The 22,520-nt window shown below is 35.1% G+C and overlaps 1 protein-coding gene across 2 annotated transcripts; it reads left to right on the top strand.

The window, feature by feature from the left end:
- Positions 1–1,715: 1,715 nt before the first annotated feature.
- Positions 1,716–6,382, top strand: LOC149208918 (uncharacterized). Of its 2 annotated transcripts, XM_089394175.1 has the most exons (10): positions 1,716–1,927; positions 2,173–2,259; positions 2,351–2,469; positions 2,954–3,109; positions 4,290–4,426; positions 4,549–4,744; positions 5,045–5,176; positions 5,358–5,540; positions 5,841–6,025; positions 6,145–6,382. In XM_089394175.1, the coding sequence occupies exons 1-10, from the start codon at positions 1,875–1,877 to the stop codon at positions 6,343–6,345; spliced, it is 1,449 nt and encodes a 482-aa protein (XP_089250301.1). In that variant the 5' UTR covers positions 1,716–1,874; the 3' UTR covers positions 6,346–6,382. The 2 variants fall into 2 exon arrangements, with proteins under 2 accessions (XP_089250301.1, XP_089250302.1); XM_089394176.1 differs by lacking the exon at positions 2,351–2,469 and having other exon boundaries at positions 1,910–1,927.
- Positions 6,383–22,520: the final 16,138 nt, after the last annotated feature.

Below are 22,520 nucleotides of genomic sequence, written 5' to 3'. Positions count from 1 at the left end.
CTCAAACATCACACCCCTTCCTTATGCTGGCTAGATATATTGTATGTGGAGTTCACATGTCCCTTTGAAATTAAAATGCTTTGTCTGGTTATCCATCCACAACTGCATTTTGACTTGGGATAGATTGATGAAATTGGGATTTATCGGTCCTGGCAGATGCATTCTTTGCAAATCAGATGTGGAAAAATGCTACCATCTTTTTTTGAAATGTCCTTTTGACGGTGCTGTTTGGGAGGAGGTATCCCATCTCCTGGAAGTATATGTCACTTGTGAAGTATTTTCTATTACATATTGTGTCATATCATGGGCCCAACATGCTAGGCTTTACAGGGCTGTCCCATTTTATACATTTTGAGGGATTTGGCGAGCTACGAACGCCCTCATTTTTTAGGGAAAAGTCTCAGATATCAAGATTTTGACCCTCAAGATTGTTGCATACTTCAATGAAATTGGTCCATGGCATCCAAAGGCTCCTTCCTGATTAGTCACTTTGGTAGATTTGAATGTTATATACCCCATATGTTACTTTGCTAGTGCATCTTCAGGGGGGAGATGTGGCTTTGGTGTATGCCTTCGTATTGATCCCTCTTCTCTATATCACTTTTTATGTTTGGTGGGTTTGGAGATAATTGCAAGGCAATGATGATTGCTTTATGGGGTGCTGGAGATGTGGCTTTGGTGTATGCCTTCATATTGATCCCTCTTCTCTATATCACTTTTCATGTTTGGTGGGTTTGGAGATAATTGCAAGGCAATGATGATTGCTTTATGGGGTGCTCTTTAATGTCTCTCGTGGACTCCCTCTCTTTAATTCAATGGATACATGCTATGAGCAACCTAGATGTCCCTCCTCTATGCAACTAGATGCAACGAATCCGAGACTTGAAGACTTCCTTATATGATGTGTCATTTCAGCATGTATAATGGGAACAAAAGCTGGAGGTGGATGCTCTTTCCAAGCACGGTGTGGCTCTCTTAGATGGGCATATGTTTTATGAATACATGATTAATGGTATCATTTGTGGCCAAGGCTATTTTGAGATTTGAAGGAGAACATTGTGATCTCTTTCTGCCTTTTTCATAACTTTAACTTGTTCCAAGATTTTTTTTACTATGTTTGTCTAACTTTTTTTGTTATGTTTTTTTGCTGTCTGTGTGGATAATCTTTTATGAGAGTCTCGTAGTGATGTACAGATGATTGGTATATAGTAGTATGATTTTGTTTATACTCTAGCTAACAATCTAGCTAAATAGATTGGACAAGACCTGCAATAAACATATGCTAATATAAGACAATTTTCATTTCTAATAAACACATGGTTCTATTTTTTTCTTCTGGAAAAAAAAGTAGTTAAAGTAGTTAGAATTTTATTTATGATTTGAATAGTTTAAAATTTTAATCCATTCAAACCATAAATAAAACTCTAACTACTTATCTTACCAAATTTATACAACTAAAATAATGAGACTACTGCCAGATTAAATAGGAACTTTAATTTATTCAAATCATAAATTTAAATAAAATTTATGGATAAAAACTCTAACTACTTATCTTACCAGATTTATGCAACTAAAATAATGAGAACTACTACCAGATTAAATAGTTCCTACACAGTACCTTTGAGCCTTGACACAATCCCCACTTATTTTAATTTCCGTCCTTTAAATTGTCCCCATATTGCTTACCTCTCGCTCACATCTTGCACATCGTTAATCTTTAATAGCAAACGAACTTCAAGTTCGAGACGTCGGGCTTCTGGGGTTCGAATCTCTTCCGGTAGAGACTTCACATATGCAAACCAGAAGTGTTTGCAAAATTCCAAAACACGCTGAGTTCATGTTTTCTCCTTCTGTTCGATAATTAAACCTCTGTAATGGCGCAGGGATCCTTCTTTGAAGAGATTAGAAATGAACTCTTTCAGTCGAGGTATGATTCTGCCCATTCTTGTTCTAAAAGTTGAGGAATACTTTAGATACGGTTGAAAATGAGCAAATTTAAAATACGATTTAGCTTTTTTTTCAGAAAGAAAAAGGTTCATGATTTATATTAAGAGCATATAAAAGTCCAGATACAAGCGAAGGCATAAGGCCTTTGAATAATATGATTTAGCTTTAATACGGTTGAATTTGCTACAAAATAGTTGTCTCAATTTCTATTCCTTCATTTTGCAGAGATTTGGGGTTTTCAGTTACAGACGGAAAATTGCAGCAGCGTACACAGAATTTAGTTCAACGTTTGAATTTGCTAAGGAAACAATCGTAAGAGAGACTGTATTTCGCAAATCCTATTAACTGTAATCCTCTTTTTGCTATTTATTGTAACTGAGCCATCCGCTTGTCTCTTTGGAAGCCTCGATTCTTCATTCCACAAGTTTCTCCAAGAATGTTCAAAATCCATTGTAGAAAAGGCAAATGAAGATAGCGAATCTATCGCTGCATGGATAATCTCCTACAGAGAACTCATTGAAGGTTTTTGTTTGCTTGTTTTGGTATTTTCTATGTCTATTTTTAGATCTGGAAACGGTTCCTTAATCCCTTCAAGCAAAGAGACATAACACATAAGAACCTGAAAGTTTATAAAGATCCTACTGATGACTGTATGTAGGTTATACCCATTTTTCAAGATTTCGAAACAAAATCAATGATTTAAAGCTTCGTACTAGGATTTGCTGAGCGTTACACGTAATTGTATATAGATTTGATTTGAGGATTTGAAGAGAAATTGAGTGTAACTTCATATAAATTCAGTTGAAGGAAAATCTACAGTGAACTTTATACCTGATTTGAAAGCCTAAGACGTGGTAATTGAAAACTACATGACGAATTTGCTGAGATTCTCAAAGAAAATTAATTAGACATAGAAAAGAAAATTAAGGCGATTTGTACAATATTGGTTGAAGGAATTTTTTCTTTTGGCCTTGCACCTGATTATTTTTGTACACATATCTTGCAGCTTTATTGGATGCGATGGTATTTTATCAGCCAGGATTCCGTCTTTTCTCTGCAGATTTATGCGAAAAGGCTTCATTTGTTAAACTGTCATTCATTTTTCAAATATTCCTGTCGGAAAGCTCCGAGATTATCTCCCTGCCGAAAATTGCGCGTCCATGTATCCTTGGCAATGGTTATTTTAGACTCGTGATATGGTTTATTCTTGTCTGAAAGCTCCGAGATTATCTCCCTGCTGAAAATTGCCCGTCCATGTATCTTGGCAATGGTTAGTTTAGAGTAGTGATATGGTTTGGTCAAGTTCAAGTAAAGCGCGGTGGTAGTATTCCCTCACCAGGTTTTGGTCCCCTTAAATACATGCTAGAATCGTATAGGTTGTTATGGCCGTACCGAGTGGTCAAATGTGATAATGGACTAAGTTTTTAACCTGAGCGTTAGCGGTTTTAGACTACGTGTTTTATGATTGAGTAGCATCATAAAAAAGAAACGCCTTAGAAAAATGAATGAACGGGAACTTTACACTGCAATCTCCTAAACAATTTTTCAGGGTCTGAAAATTCCTAAAATTGTGTAATTAGAATGAAGGCCAAGTAAAAATACGTGTGATCTCCTAAACAGCCCTCTCAGGTCTAACTGAAAACCCTAAAAATGCCTATAGAATGATTTCAAAATAAAAGTATTTATGATTAGAATGAATTCAAAATAACCATGGGTACTGTTGTTTGGGACTCCACTTAAAGAACTGTAGCAAATATTTAAAGAAAATCAGTGTGTTTTTGAAGTAGATAAAGAATGTCAAATATACATTAGAACCTGGTGCTGGTGCTGGTGCTGTGTGAGAGTAAAATACATTCCAGTTTTAGATGTATTATATTTGATTATTTGATTGTGGAAAAGAAATATTAATGAAATTTACGTTATTGTATGTCAAAAGAAATTTAATTGGATTTAACGAGTGCGGTATTTAGATTGAAAAATAATACTAAAGTATTCGAAAAGATGGTAAAATAGATATAATTTAACATAAATTTAATAAATTAATATAAGATTATTTTAAATTTGGGTTTATTAACCAAGAAGGTATCAAGCTTTTTAATATATATAATTTATCTATATCTTTTTATTTTTTTTAAATTAATATATAAGCGCTATTCTTTATCAATTTATGTAACAATATCTTCATCATCTGGTTGCCATCCATACAAATATAATAAAATTTTAAGCAAAAGAAAAATATACCTAAGTTTTATTTAACTTCCAATCCACATTCATTCGCTCTTTTTTACTATTTAAATTACATGGTATAGTCGTTTTGTTTGGAAATTATCGTGAATTTGTAGTATTCATTGTGCAAACTGGATTCCAATTGTTCTTGCACCTTTTTCAAAGTTTAAAGCTAATGCCAATGTTATCTCAAGTTGGGATCTTTTGGGATGGTGCCTGGAAGCTATTGGAATACCTTCAGCAATTAAATCAGGTTAGAATTTCTTTTATTAAGGGAACGGTTCTACGTGGAGCATATTGTTGTTTCAAAGACATTCATATTCATTTGTCATTTCTCTTTTTGCTCTCTTTGAGGTGGACAATTTTTTTTGGTAGAATGAATGGGATGCCTGTTTAGCTGTGGTGCTTCATCAAATTCTATCCGGTTATGTATCAAAGGGTCCAACTACTCTTCAGGAAGCCCCTGTGAAATTGCTCCTGAAGCTTTTCGCAAAGCCATGTTTTGCAAGGAGGTTCCTTGATTCAATTACTCTCTGTCCGGATATTCGCAGCAGTAGTGCGGAAAGAGGTGGTAAGAGAATTTCACTCTTTGATTGCTGTTTAATGATTAATCTGACTGTAATCTCAAAATTTCCTTTTATCAAACACGCTGTGAATCTCTACCTAAAGCTCCTCGGTTCTATGCACCGCCGTCATAAGTTGCAATCAATTGTTTCTTTCTTTATAAATTTAGAATCTTGTGATGCACTTGAGCTCTGATATACTTTCACCCGTTTGTGGCCTTTTTGACTAAAGCCAACATGGAACTTCCAGGTATGTGAATCTATAGTTTCAATGTGTAGTGTCTGACAGGATTTTTCCTTTCATGCAGCCCTAAATGCAGCATTGCAAATATTTGAAGCAGCCTATAGATCAAGTCCTTTAGCAATAGTCACGAGCTGTGCATCAAAGATTGTGGATACTCATACTGATTCGGCTTTCCTAAGGCTTGAATGCTTAGCTTGTAAGTTCTCGACTAACAATTTCTTCATAATGCTTTTGGCATGGTTGTTATAAAGTAGTCTACGTTTTATTTCGCTTACAAATACAAAGATAGCACAATCTGGAGCTTTGTTTGATGGGAGTAGATACTAATTTTCCCTGTTGGAAGATTTATATATGTAAAAAAGTAATCTTTGTCACAGTGTTGGGGAAATTCCGATCACTTATGGCAAACAATATGAAAGGACATGATACCCTGCAACTGTGGCCCCCAGAGGCCATTCATGATGTTATAACCAGTATCCTTAAGGACTCAAGTGTCCGAGTCAGAAGATCTGCTTTTCAGCTGTTACTGCAAATTGAGCCCCCTGAAGTAGATGAAAAAGGTGGAATATATTTTTATTTGTTATTTTAATTCCCTGAACCAGGGTTTGACTCTGATAGCACTAACAGAGAGGAACACAATGTGAATCTGTTCAGTGGCTGCTTCAAATACAATTAAAACCATTTTTTTTTCATGGAATTCAAAATCCTTGCTTTGATGGTAGTTACAAATTTCGTCTTAAAGTTGTCCATAACAGAGTAGAAACACTTATACGCTTAAGTTGTAAATCATGATGAATCTTCTCTGAAGCAGGACATGCCTCGTTGTACATACTCTTATTCTTTTTCTATTTTTGTAGCAGAGTTACTGTTTGCAGTATTTGTGAAGATCCGTGATGAAGATGAGAAGGTCAAACTCTTAGCTTTCCAAAGGCTACTGAGGTTTCCCATGAAGTTGCTGCAGTCGAATTTCAGAGCAAGAGATTGGAAACTCATATTCCAATATGCTCTTGCACACGAAGGATCACAGGTTTATCACATTGCGAAGGTATTGACTAATATTTTGTAGGATTTGACTTCGGAGAATTAAATTTTCACAATAACAACCTCCAGCTCTACCAAGTGGACATTGTTTTCACGGGTTTGATCTTTGACCTTTGTTTCAAGGAGTTGCTGCTCAAATATTTGTATTCGGATTCAGTGCCTCCTTCTAGGAGGCTGAAGATGCTGGATTTTGCAAAGAATGATAATTACCAGAAGTATGGGAAGCTTATTGGCAACCACATAGCTGAAATTTTTGAAATCGAAGTCAACTTTCTAGAGTCGTACTCTTATGATGATGAAGAAGATCAAAATACACTGGGATAGATAACTGTGGGGTACATGTAAATAACGATTCTGGCTCATGGTTATGATGATGAAGAATATCAAAATACACTCGGATAGCTAACTGTGGGGTACATGTAAATAACGATTCTGGCTCATGGTTTATGACTCCTCAGATAAGGATTGTAAATAATTTGAATTTCTACTTTCTCTATCGTTGTCTCTAGGTAACTGCTTTGGAAATGGTTTTTTCGTTACTCTATTTTAATTTGGAAATGGGTTTTTTAACTTTATTTTTTTTCTTTAACTCAAGTTTTTATTTATTCATAAAAAAGAAGTACATCGGTATCAAAATGCAGGTAGTCTTACCCCGACTAGGTTTGTTGACTACCACTAACAACATATGGCAAATAAACAGAAATACAACTAGAGACATAGTCCACAACTTAATAAGCCAAAAGCAGCGAAAGATAAATAAAACAAGTAGAACACCTGTAACAATGTTTAGTCATCAGAAGTAATAGAGGCAGGATTATCCAGTCCAGTCCCTAGAGGATGAGGGGGATGGTAAGTGCACTAGACGTGCTGCTTGAAATGAGCCATCCATGTCTCCAATTTTTCCACCTTTTTAGATAGCAAATTCTGACCATGCCATACCACCATGATCCTCTCTTGGACATGGCATTGGAAGTAATGCAACTGGTTGAGTGTAGCAATGACAACTTCATGTTCTTCCTTCCTAACCTTATCATGAATTTCCAATCGATCCAGAACAAACCGAACCAAATCCTCGCAATCCTCAAAACAACGCTGCCGACTAGCAACCCCTGCACGCCCCGACCAATGTGTCATACCTCGTCCACCATCTCTGCCCTTATGCGTCACACTACCTAGCTTCCCATTCCACACTGCTCACCCACTTTGAGCTGCTCTCGAGCCACCCCTGCCACCACAGGCCCCCAAGACTGCCCAGTGCAAGTTACCAGCGATTCCACCTCCCCATGTAGAATGCTCAGCGACATGGTCTGCCACCACCACCTTCAAATTCTTACAACACACCCCCCCTGCTGGCCGAAATTCTCTTCAATTGGGATTTGGAGTAGGAGTTACATGGCATGGGTCGCATTATGAAAGCCGAGGAAAACTCTTCAAAGATAGGAACACTAGCTAACAGCATCACCACCCAACTCACCAAAATACGCAACAAAGCAACACACAACCCTGAATTAGCCAAAAGACTTCGATGATGAGGAACTGTCGAACCACTGTCTCCAGCTCGAGAAATTACAAATGAAACCACAACTAGGAAACACACCAAGTAGACTAAAATCTTGCCAACACCTTTGTGAGAGGAAGCAACAAGAAACAAAGATGCAGACTAGGCAATGGGACATCCAACCACCAACCCAGTAGGCACAGACCCCCTTGATAACCAGTTGTCGTAGACACCATAGCATAATTTCCCCCCTGTCAGCTCCAATAACTATTCACCTAGCAGTGGGTTGTGGGAGGCCACGGAAAAGCTACAAAAATAAGAGACACCAGAAGAAGATTGACTCAAAAGATACACAGATGCCCCCACAAACACAAAAGGGATCCAGGAAAATAATTGACTAAGAACCCACGAAAGGGCTCGAGGGTCAACCTGATAACCAGACACAATTCACTTGAACCTCAGAAAGAAGTAGGAAACCACACACACGAAAGGGAACTTATCGTTTTTATATCGTGGAGGTTGAGGAGGAGACGTCAGCTACGAAATCGCCACCATTCCCAAAAAAACTACCAACTAGAGAAACCTGTGAGACCACTAGAGCTCAATCCTTGAACAACTAACCACCAAATTGTTACAGCATAATACCAAACCTGGAGATCAACAAGTGTCATATACCAACAGACCTCACCCACTCCCAATCCCGACGAGACTAATTGAAAACTCGCACGTCACATCGTTACTTCCCTCGCACTGCTAACGCAATGGGAGGATAAGGTGATTGGCCTCCACGCCATCTGCTAGATATTCATCATCATAACCCACACATCCATGTTCGTCACCCTCATCTAGGATTTTTAACTCTATTTTTATTATGAGGTAGATCTCTATTTATTTTGAATTGGGATTTTTAGAATTTTAATTTAGTTATTAATAATTATTTCTAGAATTTTAATTATGTTGATAGGCATGTCTATTTCTATAATTTTAATTTAATTATCAATAATTATTAGATAAATTGTAAGAATTTAGCCACTATAGAATATTTTTAGTGACATACACAAATCAAAAGGTGAGATTGATTTATGATTTTTTGGGCATGTATTATTAAGAACCCATAGTATTGTAATAAAACAAATACTAAGAATCTCTATGATAATGTGGGAGTAAATCTTTATAATTAATAATCTTGTTATATATGTGTGTGTTTTTAACTTATATATTAATTCTTTTAATCATTTTAAATTCTTATGATTTTTTTTTTTTAATCTGAGAAACTTGAGATGTATAGTGAAGTGTTTTGTTGCTTATTAGTCCCTGCCAAGGCAAGACTCTGCAATCGATTTGGTTGTTGATCATTACTAATTTAACATTTACCAATGCAAGTTATGATGTTCAACTTTGAAAATCAAATATTTATTTTTCAATATTATTAAAAATATATTTTCCAAACATTTGATTGGAACATAATTTGAAGGTCTTATTGCAACATGTGCACAATACAATGCCATGTAGATAATTGCCTCAGATTTTTTTGTCATAATTTTTGGATATAGTTGTAATATATGCCCTACTAGTGGTCACTTCCCACCAAAATTTATGCAAGTTCTTACCCCTTGGTAAGTAATTAATTTTTCCACTTCGCGTTTTTTCTAAAACATAATTTGTGAGTTAAGTGACAAGCAACACTTGTTATGGATTGATGCCTATCAACATTGTTAGCCATTTATTATATCAAAAATGTTGATACACGTGTTTATTTTAGAATAGACCTTCCAAAATTTTAATTTAATTATTAGTAATTATTAGTTGGATGGTGGAGATTTAACCTCCATGAAATATGCTGGAATATTCATAGTAGTATACACAAATCAAGGGTTAAGATTTATCTTCAAGTTAGTTATGCTCTTTTAATTAATTTATCTCAAATTAATTAATTAAAGAAAATGTCATATCAACATGTGTTATATTGTATATGTGGTATTGATAACCCATGATATTCTCCCATGGTATTGTAGCGAAAACAATTTACGATTTAGGAATTTCCATGGTAAAGTAAGGGTGAATCTCCATGGTTAAGAATATGATTTAACTCATATATTAATTTTTTTTATAATTGATAATAATAATAATAATAATTTAAAATAAAGTTAAAATCTAGTTAATTTTTATGTTTTTTTAATCTAAGCAATGTGAAATATATTTGGGGTAAGTATTTTTATGTTTATCATGGATTTATGTCTATCAACATTTACCAATCATTTAATTTATATGGTTGTGCTAGTTTATATGGATGAGCTAGTTCAAGTATCAATAATTATTAGGTTGAGAGTAGGGATTTAAATGGTATGGAATATTTTAGAATATTTTTAGTAATAGTAACAAATCTAAAATTGAAATTTGTCTCAAAAGTAATTATGCTTTTTTTTCCTTTCTAATTAAAATTATTAATTAAAGAAAATTGGCATGTGAACATGTGTCATTGCACCAAGAGGCACTCTCCAACTTAATATTGTAGAGATGATGTAATGCTTAACATTTTGTCTAAATCAAAATAACACAAAATAAATTATTTTTTGTTTGTTTAACGCTTGACTTTATATCACTGATTTAAAGCATTACATAGAATTTGTCTCTGTGTTACGAGTTGCCCTATTGAGAAACCGACCCAGTGACATAGAGTGGCCTTCTTCAAATTACAAGTACCTATTTTGATGAGCATATTCGAAAAAATATAACGGTGGCCAGAGCTGAAGCTACTATGCAAAGAGTTACAAAAATGTTGGCTTTGTTTAACAGAGCCATCTAGACAATAACAAAACTCGGAGATATTATCTATGTTTAATTGAAACATCATAGAGAACCATAATAATAGGAAACCACGGGTCTTGAGCGAGGAGACACAAAACATCGTCTAATGAGGAGCCATGAACCACAGACCAACAAGGAGCTACTAACCACCGATCAACGAGGATCCACGAATCACAGTCCAGGGAGAAGCCACAAATCACATACCATTCCAGAGCTACGAATGACAAACTAGTGAGAAGCCACGAACCACAATTTAGAGAGGTGTCATGAACCTCAAACCAAAGCCACCGAGAAACGAGGCCCTGAGAGCCTAGCCACACGAAGCATGAAGCTAACGGGAAACGCGTTTCTGAGCCACCATTTGCACTTAATCATCAACATGTCGCCACTTGAGAAGCACATTGAAGTATACCAAAGCCACATACACCAAGTCGTGAACCATAGTGGCTTGTGAGTCGGAGGTTGCTTATGGCGGAAGCCAATTCCCATAAACCATAATATGTTGACTGCATGTGGGTGTCTACCCTTATAGGATGGAGAGCGAGTGTAGGCAAATGCCATGTCCGTGACCCATACCATAAAACCACACCATGAATCATAATTGTTGAAATTTCTGAGTTGAGTGGCAATTTGATCCCAAGCATGCCACCAAGATTTTTTTCATCTGCTTAAGAATGGAGGATACATTGATTTTCTTTACGAACTCCATGAATCGCTATCAATAAGAAAAAGAGGTTATTGAGTCGGATAGAGCCAAACGATGCAACGGATTGAGCTTGAAAAGCTAGAGCCATGAATTGTAATGAAACAAAGGATCTTTTGAGAAGGCCGTACCATATTGGTGAAGCTAGGGAGCCATTGGAAGGTCCATAGCCATCCTACAATTAAGGGAGGTCGAGGGTGGCCAGATGCAAAACCAACGATAAGGCATACATTCTAGTTTTGAGAATGCCAATATAGGCCCAAAAGCGGTCAAATTAAGGATTGCGATGAAAGGATAAGCATCACAGACATGACTATCCTGCGATAATGAGACAGATTTCATCATTTGCCCTGATGAATGCCTCTCAGGACATAATGTCGATATCAAAAATAGGTTGGAGGGATGACATTGGCTCACCATGACACCACTCTAAGGAACCACTGCAAATCATGATGAATTGCCATATTTTCCTGTGAGCCAAACCCTATTTGGAGTGCGATGACCCAGGACAAACTGGTTTGGGCATCATTTCAAGATTAATACTTGTGTGTTGGCGAATTGAATGCTCAACGAAGTGGTTGCCTTTCCCATTTAACCTTGATCCTCTTTCGACAATTGTCAGATTTAGGCACCTACCCTGGGAAAACTAAATTATAATTATAATTAAAAATAAAAATAAAAAAATAAATAAAAACATAAAATTATCCAACCCATGTTTTTTTCTCACGGTATTCTTCTTTAATGTGACTTATTTAAAGGCAAATAATTAAACCAACCTAGATACCAAGCTCTCAAGGGATCAAATCTTTTTTCACTTTAAAAGAAGTTTGAACCTCAAGAGTGGGATTTGATCCCTCTCCGCTCTTGGTATATCCCGTGTAAAGATGCAGGATCAAATCTTTTTTTAACCTCAAGAGTGAGATTTGATCCCTCTCGGCTCTTAGTAGATCCCAAGTTAAGATGAATCTAAGATGGTATTAAGATGAGTTATGGTTTTTTGAGCATTTGTATTAATAAGCCACGATATTGTGAAAAAACCTATTTACATTGTAAGAATTTCTATGATTATGAATCTTATTACATGTTTTCATAAATGTATATATATGTCACCATATAGAATTCTAATTTAATTTTTGTTACATTTCGCAACTATTTAATTTATATAACTACGCTAATTAATATGCTATACATTATTTTTTCCACTTTTATAATAAAAATATTTTATTATTTTTAATGTAATAATTAAATTATTTATCAATCTTTCAAAATAATAATAAATTGTTAAAAGTTATTTAACATAAAAATACAATTTAATTGTAATTTTTTTGTAAAATTCCGTTTAATTTAATTTAAAATTATTGAAAATTAATAAAATTAAAATTATATATATATATATATATCTATATATATATATATACAACTATCAAAAGAAAGTTAGAGGTAAAAGGAAGGAAGTGTGGAATCTAAAATATCTACATGGTGTAGTTAAGAAAATGAGATACTATAAGGTGAACAGGCACATAGCGAATTAGTCCATTTCAAATTTATACACTTATATACAATGCATATTAAAGCACAATGATATCATCAGTTTGTATATTAGAATGTTAAGTAGGATCGTGAGGTTCTAATTTGCATAAAGTTCTTGCAAAATGGTTTTGAATGTCAAATGGTCTCATAGTATTGGAACAACTATGCATTAGAAGTCGTCCAACAATACTTATTGTGCTAAAAATTTTAAATATTTACCAATGTTTGTTAGGTCAAAATTTAAATATACATTAAAAGTGCAATAATACTTAGTTTTAAAATCTTAAAATGTTTATATCATTGGAATTTTAACGATGTTCATTATTACAGGGTTATCATGCTCTAAGAGCATTGTCCCGTTAATACTTGGGGTTAGTTAGGAACACAATTTTTTTATTCTAAATTGATTTGTCATTACTATTTATCTCTCCATTATCAACAAAATCATGCACGAGATGATGATCTATCTTCGTTGAATCAATGCATGTCTTAGACAACCTAACTTCATGCCTTGAAGTAATGATCAACCTTAGACACATTGCTTGAAATCAATCCTTATAAACCACCTTAAATAAAGAAAATTACCTTACTTAATAATATTAGACCATATGCCAAATCAGTGTACGTCTTAAATGACTTAATTTCATACCTTAAAATAGTAATCAACCTTAAATACATACTTGAGATCCATTGTTAAAGACCACCTTAAATAAAGAAAATCACCTAAATATTATGTGATAGGTCATTTATAACATATTTTTTAGCATTTTTTTTTTATCTTCTCATTTCTTCTCCTCGTTGTATTTGCATGATTAATTCTCATAACCTTCTCCCACAAGGTTAGGAGCTCATGGAACTACTTTACAAATTACGATTGCAATCCTTAGTTTTGTAACACACTTTAGCATGTGTATAGATTTAAGCTATATAACTCTTGTATAGTTACTTTGTAATATTTATACATATTCTCTAAGAAAGAAATAACATGTTATATTTTTACACGCATCATTTGATTCTTTAATTAAATTTTATTATAATGAAATTAGCCATTATGCTATTGTTCGTAAACTACTCATACTCTATTGTATAATCAACTTGTGCAACATTTAGCCATTTTTTTTCTCATTAAGCTATGCTTAGGACCTTCGTGGGATCTTAACACCAACATACCTTAGGCTTTCGTAAAAACTCTCCATGTTCCCTTTTAATAGCAGATATTAACTTCAAAGTGCAACCTCTTCTTACTAGAGGTGCAATCTACTTTGAAAATTGGGATTTAACATTATTGTTCCATCTTTGTCACACATTTTAAGGTGTCGTTCAATGAGTTACTAAGTTGGATTGTGGCATGGAGGTGCCATCTACCTTGTAGGTTGTGATTTGACATTCTTGTATCACTTTTATCATATACTTCAAGTATTGGCAGCAGTTTTAGACCAAGTATTTGATGCTTTTATTTAAGCTTTTAATTGTGTTTTTAGTGATCGATATTAGTGTCAATTTTATTATTTGAATATTTTTTTAAAGCAGAGTTTGAAAATTCTTAGTTATATAAATATAGAGTTTAAAAAATAATTACCAATTTGATGAGAGTTCTGTCAAATTCAAAATATTTTTCTTTAAAGAGATTGTATTTCATAGTGGTTTAATTTTCATTTAAGAAAAGTAATTCTAATAAGATTTTATTTTTTAATTACATATTTGAGTATTAAATTATCATCATTACAAGCTTGTAGCCAACACAATATTTATGTAATTAATGTATGCAAGAACCAACATTAGTGTGACATTATCTTGATGCAAATAACAGAGACAATATAATAATCACAAGCACAAACATAGTATATTATACTTATTTTATAAATTTTTAGCAATTGAGAGAGGGACTCTAACTCTCCACCCAACCATAGATAAGCTACAACCACTATTACTTGTAGTTGTCACCCCTTAGCCAGATTCCAAAGCTTGAGGTGGAGTGCTTTTGAGGCTTTTACCCAAAAAACAGCTGAAACTGGATGCTACCAGACCACACTACCTTCAAACACCAACTACACACTTGTAAATCACGTTGCTTGGACATATTCACATGCATGCCAACACCTCACATTATAGATAACTTTAATTCACTTTTGCTAGAAGAGAGCCCACTATAAGGAAGGTTTTTTAGTGGTTAAGATCCCAATGGGAAAACAAATCACTCTCTAGGTGGTTCATTGATGAGTCAAGCACTAGATCCTAAACGCCAAGGCAACTCTTGGTGGTTCTTTCATCCCTCACAATCACCAGAGTGAATTCTTCCAATCCATCAAGTTCATTAGGCCACTAGCTTCTAGTGGTTTCTTCAGCCTTACAGCAAAGCCACGCTCTCTGAAATAATTCACCCAACAATACTCATTTAGAGGGTTCCTCCACTAGTACCCTCTTTCTAGGATTCGATTCAGTGTTAAAGATCACTTGTTCTAACTCACGACTTTGTGTTCTTGCACAACAATTCTAAATGTTGGGTTCTCAGCCAATGCCTCCTGCCCCTGTGTGAAAGAGAAAAAGCATGTATGAATCAATGATATGAATGTTCTCATTCCTTTTAAAACAAACTAATTTCCCCTCGCTTCCCACGATTTGCACAGTAATCCACATCCTGATAGAAAAACCCATTCCTATTTTTAATTTTTTCCTTTTCTTGTGGTGAGAGTTGAAGGACACCTAGACTTGTCCTTATTTCTTCAGTTAAATTTAATGCACAATCAACACATTTAATTCTTTTCATCCAACCAAGACTAATATTTAAAAACAACAATTTCCTCAAGAAACCTCCTTTCTCAAGCAATGGAATATGTGTCTCTCTCACAACCATTTTAAAATAATCACAATTATTTACAAGAGAGAAATGTTAACTAGGAGATGCCACAGTCCCCTCCCCCTTGAGGGGAACACTGTCATCATTGTTCAATGACCATATACAACAAAACATGCTTTTAGACTAATCCTTGTTTATTATGGAGCTTATTTACACAACTCGTTTAATCTTTTACAACACATCTTATATACATAGTGGCTTACCATTCTCTTAGTAATCATTAATTTATAAATTCATCCATCTTCCAATGGCCTTTTTAAGTCTTTTGATGCTTTAGAGGTGTTCAATCCAACTTGGATTATTCTCATTTCTTCTTGTTTTACACACACTGAATCGGTTTCTAACCCCAAAAAGCGCCAAGTTCCTTCACTTCTCTTTGACCTCGTACACACACTAAATCAGTTGTCGAACCTAGAAAGCACCCAATGCCTTCACTTCTCTTTGACCTCATAAACACTAGATCGGTTTCCAAAGCCAGAAAGAACCATGTGCCTTCTCTTCCCTTTGACCTTGTACACACACTAGATCAGTTTCCAAACCCGACAAGCACCCAGTGCCTTCTCTTCTCTTTGACCTTGTGTACACACTAGATCGGTTTCCAAACTCGGAAAGCACCTAGTGCCTTCTCTTATCTACTCTTTGATTTCAAATTTACTAAGTGGTTCATCGACCCCAAGGTGAGCATTTAGTAACAAAGAAATATAAACAAGACCAATCACTACCCAATGAATATGGGTACTACCAAACTAGGTAGTCTTCTATCGATAGGAATATAGGTGTATTATGCACCTTTGTAGGGCCAAGCTACCCCCATTCTGGCAGTCTAATTGTCCTAAATCAACATAGGCCCAAAAAATCCCATACATGCCTATCCCAACACATTACACAACAAGACTGCGCAGATAGTCCCATAGTTTCTTGTCTTGGAACATTACACAACACACACACATATACACATAGTACAACACAAAAATTACACATGGAACAACAGAGCATGTACATAATACACATGGCATAAGACAACATGTACACAACAGTGTTGAAAACCTAGATACTATTCCATCTTTTCCATAGACACCAGTCAGCACTACCTTTAGTGTCCTTCCCACGCTTCACCCCTTGCATCCTCAATCCATATCTAAGATCTATGGTTTCTTTAATTGTCCAAGCTTGTCCTAGTATGCCACAAATCACAATTCTTCCATCTTTCTAATATATCCTTCAACATTCCCTATCAATAATATAAACATGGGCATAATATAAGAATCATCTTCTTATGATGTTAAAATCATAGATCACCTAGGGCTACTTTTTCCCACTTGACTCCTCACACAACCAAGAATCTTGCATGCCATCCACATTTACGTAAAATGAGTATAAACCATCATTCTTCTACAAGAATGGATATTAACAAAACCTATCATTCACAATGGAATTTACATATGTATATAAATATTGGCCTGATCATGAATATATCACAGATTTATATATATGTGTTGAGTTAAGGTCAGAGAACTTCCCTTGTGTCATTCTCATGGCTACCATGTCACTGTCCATTATTTCCCATGGACCAACTAGCCACTTGGCCTTCATAGTGTTGTCCACTTAATCATGGACACAACATACATCTTGATATCCATCTAAGAAGGTCAAAGTTGAGATAACTCCCTTCATTTAAGCAATACATGCATCAACCAAAGGAATTCCTTCACCAAAATTCCTCCTATTTCCTTCTTCACCATGTTGTTGTTTCTAGTTACACTTTTTCACAAGCAATGTTCCATCCTCTCTTATTCTCATCCTTGTTCTTTACTTATGAGCACAACCTTTCTTCCCTCATATTCTCGATTGATCCCCCTTGGTTCTTTTAAAAATGGTCCATGGATTTAATGCCACACCCAACAATCTTTCTCGGTCCCAAGAATGACATTCAAAGGGCCATTAAAAGGGAAGGCGAGATCATTCAATACAAAAATGGAAATCAACAACAAAAAGAAACAAAAATTTCAACAGAATAGCATGGCCATGCACAAATGTAAAATCAAAATGAAGTCAATCCATGAAAGTGATAAATTAAGTCACAACCCATAGGCATTAAAATAAAACAATCCCCAAATCAATTTTTGTCCCCATGAGTCCAACATTCATGGCACTTCCAGCCATCATACAAGTGCGCATATGTACACATGTACATATGTATATTCACATACCAAAATCAGTTCAAGACTTCTTTACAAGGCTCACAATGACCTTGAATTCTTACATTCCCCAAAGTTCAGAGGGGATTTCTTCGACACATATATGTATATAACAAGGAGCTTGAGGGAATTCCTCCTCCTCCTCCTTGGCATCTTTCATCATTGATTCATGTCCCTATGGCTCGTAGGGGCTATTTTCTTTATTCTTATGCCTGTGGGGAGAGTCCTTTTACAGATGCTCTTCTCCATAAAACCAACAAGAAAATATCCTCTTCTTATTTTCAGCCTCACGAGGCCCCTTCTTACCAATGTCATATTTCCTTTTTGAGGATTCAGTTTGATATGTCATTTCTCACAACTGTTTTTTCAATTTAACATTCCGCTCGACTAGATCTTGTTGTTTCCTAGTGAGCTTTCTAAGTTTTTCCATGCATATATTTAGCTCATCTTCCAAGTCCTTGAGCTCAACCTCCAAATTCTTGAAGGTTATTTTCTTTTGGAGGGATATCCCTCTTACTTGTCTTAATGGACATGGTCCACATACTATTGCACCAGGCCATGATACATGTTTAGTTTCACGGCCACTAAGGCTTGCTATGTACTGCCACATACACTTAGTTGTGAGTGTATTAATAGATATAAACAAATATACCAGTTGTATTGCCCTATTGTAACAAGCACGCTTCTCTGCAAATGAACACATGTCTAAATTTTTGTATTAGTCACATATCTCAAATATAGGACATAAATATCCCAACATAATTTATTTTTTTCAAAAACTAGAATTTCTATATGCACATGCACATACCAGCTCATTTATAACCATGCTTTTAGAAGATTCTAGTTTCCTTGTCAAGTTGCTACTATGCCAAAATCAACATTATTGATTTCATTCAATCTTTGTACCAAGACCAAAGTATCAATTTAAATTCTGTTGAAATTATGATGTATGTGTTGTACTTGATGGCAACACTCTTGTAGCAAAACAACTCACTTGTATATGTTAACTAGATGAATCTACAGAAGAGATATCAGATGTGATAGAATGCAATGCAGGGCAGCTTCAAGGAATCAGAGTATAGCATGCAAATAACAAAGAATTACTGATCAGTCTTCATAGAATGAAGAAAGAGAGGTATACGTAGGTTCACCATTGACCAAGCTGCGTATACATGCAGGTTAACAGAACAAAAGGAGCGTATAACGTACACACGCACTTTCACAGAAAGAAAAGCGCTTATACCTTGGAAAACTAAGTTTTGGTCCATGGTATTTTGATCCATGGTATTGGTCTATGGTATTTGGTTCGAGGTATTGACCCTAGGTATTTGATCCAAGGTATTGGTCCTAAGTGGTTTTGGTCCATGGTATTGAGAAAGGCCTAAAACTATAAAAGGAGGAGAAGATCATTAGGCCAAGGTACACAAGCATTGAATATCTGATGAAGTGTGAGATCTAGTATGCAGGTTATTGGGTTATGGTGCATTATTGGATCTGAACCAAGGAGGAACCTTAGCGGTTGATGGAGGATAAGATCTAATGATGGATCGGGATCTTAAGGCGTAAAATGAACTATCATTATGTGTTTTTGCTCATGAATATTCTAGATCTGAATACTGACGCATATATTATTATGTAAATTATATGATCTGGGTACAACTGAAGTCTGGTATAGTTGCAGAATTATGAATTAATATTTGCAGATGTATACACTGGTTGGCTTTGAGCAAAGCGAGTATACACGCAGGTTCGGCACATGAAAGTAGCGTATACCTTATAAAATATGTTTTAGTTGCTGTTGTTTGTTGTTGCAGAGTTTTGGGTTCTGGTTACTATATTCTGGTGACAGTATTCTGAATGATCAGATTGATGGGTTGTCAAAGTGATTGATTGATTAGGTTGTGGTTGGTTCAAAAGGTGATTGGTCGGTGCAGATATATTTGATGATTGAATTACACTTATGATGTTGTTGATGGATCCAGTCTGAAAATTTATGAAACACGGTCCCTGGAAGAAAAAGAGAAGGTCGTAGCCTTCTGTAGGCTGGCGCCTAAGTACTAAGAAAACATAACAGCTAGTACAAGAGCTAGGGGGTTGTAGCTCCCTTCTAGTAGAAGCTGGAGAACGAGAGAAGGTTGTAGCCTTCTACAGGTAGAAGCCTGCGTATTGGTATAAGACTGCACCAATACAAAAATTGTAAATAGAATTTTCTTTTTATTAAAAGAAGATAGAGACGACAGCAGCAGGTGGTTTTCACCCACATTGGGTTTCCACCTTATATCTTGGTGTTTGTTTTTTTTTTTTTTTTACTGCACTGTGTAATGAATTCCTAATATACTGATTAAAGTTCAATACATGATAATTTTGGTAAATCAAAAGATCTTTGCATATACGCTGGTTGCATTAAGTACAGTTGCGTATACACATTAGTTCACTGAGCTGAAGTAGCGTATACAAATCAGTTTTGAAAATTAAATTATTGATCTGATAATATTGATTCACCCCCCCTCTCAGTATTATTTCCAACAATTGGTATCATAGCAGGTCCTTCAGAAGAAGATTGATCGCTTGAAGGAAGATCCATCATCATGAGTAATCAAGAAAGCGGTGGATCCATCAGACCGCCAATATTTGATGGGAGCAACTTTGTTTATTGGAAGATAAGAACCACAACCTATCTTCAGTCACTTGGAACAAATGTTTGGGAAATCGTGGAAGGAGGATATACATTTCCATCAGCGATTCCTACAAATACGGCAGGTAAAAAGCAATATGAAACTAATGCCAAGGATGTAAATGCATTATTGGGAAGTCTGTCACAATCAGAGTTTGTCAAAGTTATGTAGCTCAAATCCGACAAAGAAATATGGGACAAAATCATTCTAAGCTACGAAGGAGACTCTCAAGTAAAACGTGCTAAACTGCAAACTCTCAGAATTCAATATGAAACTCTCAAGATGCACAATGATGAAAGTATAGCTAGTTACTTCTTATGTATAGATGAGGTTGTTAATTGCATGAAGAATCTGGGTGAAGAGATAAAGGAAGTTACCTTAGTTGAAAAAGTTTTAAGATCCTTGTCTGCTAAGTTTGAATCAAAAGTATCTGCCATAGAAAAAAAGTAGGATCTACAGACTATTACTATGACACAGCTTCACGGAATCTTAACTGCCTTTGAGATGAGAAAAGGAGGTCCATCAGATATGAGAGAAGCCACATTTAAAGCTTCAACAAAAGGAAAAGAAGAACTCAATGAATCAGGACATCTTTCAGAAGAAGAAGAGGAAGTAAACTTTGTTAAGAAGCTTCGACGGGGTTCAGGTAGATTCAGAGGTAAACTACCTTTCAAATGTTTTGCCTGTGGTAGAGTCAGTCATTATGATGCCAAATGTCCTCATAAAGATAAATATGATAAAGGGAAGGAATCTACAAAATGGAATAGAAAACAAAGTGTAAGTAAAAAGAACTACTATACTCATGAAGATAGCGATGGTTTATCAAATAGTGATGAAGATGAAAATAGTAATGACTATAGACTTCTGATGGCTTATGAAGATGATGATTTTTTGGATGCTTTAGATGAAGATGACCTTTATGAAGAAATCTCTAAACTCAAAATTTGTTTAGAAGAAAAGAATATGATTATAGATACCTTGACATACCAACTTGCTGAAAGAGAAAAACACAATGAAAAACTAGAATGTGAAATTGTGGGTCTAAGAAAGGATCTTGAGAAAACAAAAGCTCTCAATCTTAGATTTGCTAAAGGATCAGAAACCTTAAATGAAATTATCAAAGTGCAGTGTTCTCCTCTGATAAAGACAGGTCTTGGATATATTGAAGAAGCATCTCAATCACAGAAGTCGTCAACCTCCACTAAAAGCTATCTTGATGCAGCAAAGAGTAGTGAACAATTTGACAATCGTCAGCAAAGGTATAAAGTAGATCACCAGGTAAATCAGGCTCAATTTACTTCAAGGATGAACAAAATCCACAACCAATCTTAGGTAAATCGTACTCAATTTGCTTCAAAGATGAATATCAATAGAAACTACAATCACCAGGTCAGTAGATTCGATAATCGCAAGAACTTCTTTAATGGCCAATGCTTCTCATGTCATAATTTTGGACACAAAGTTGCTCAATGTGTTGCCTACAAAACCATCATGACTAGAGAAGCACTAAATCAAAGGAATGTGACAGGGATCAAGAAAAGTTCCTATAATAACTTTTCTCTTCTTGGAAATGAAATAGAATCCTCTATCTGTAACAACTTTGGCCATGAAGAATATGAATGCAGGAGTAAATTTCGGCAAATATCTCTAAAGGAGAAAACTCCATTAAATCCCAAAATATGGAGAAAGAAAGAACCGCAAACAGAAAGATGTGGTATAGCCTTGTACAAGGATAATTTTAGGGGCGAATGTTCGCCCTTTGGCGAAATTAAGGGGTTTTAAATTTTTAGTGGGTGAATATTTTGTATCATAGTACATTTTTACAAATCACCTCAAATAGCCCACCTTATTTTAAGGGAGAGGGTAAAAAAAGTAAATTTAGCCCTTGAAATTAGGACTTACAACCTTCCATTCGCCCATTTTCAAGAATAGGTTTTATTTAAGTGAATCCATTCGCCCATTTTCAAGAATAGGTTTTATTTAAGTGAATCCTATGGGCCAAATACCATATTTATAAAGAGGTATGGTAAATTAATAAAAATATAAATAAATGAGAGGTATGGTAAATAAATAAAACATTTTTTATATTTACTCCATAAGTCACCTTATATACATGTAAGGGTGTAAACAAATAAAAATATAAGTAAAATGGAGATATGGTAAATAAATAAAACCTCTTTTTATATTTAGTCCATAACCCTCATTCTATTTATGAAGGCTCAAGAAAGAG

The sequence above is a fragment of the Pinus tabuliformis genome, chromosome 1_2 (assembly GCF_031772625.1).
Source record: "Pinus tabuliformis cultivar Carrire ecotype Pingquan chromosome 1_2, CPIR1, whole genome shotgun sequence".
Lineage (NCBI taxonomy): Eukaryota > Viridiplantae > Streptophyta > Pinopsida > Pinales > Pinaceae > Pinus > Pinus tabuliformis.
The sequence above is the reverse complement of the archived record's forward strand: the minus strand, read 5'-3'. Positions and strand labels throughout refer to the sequence as shown.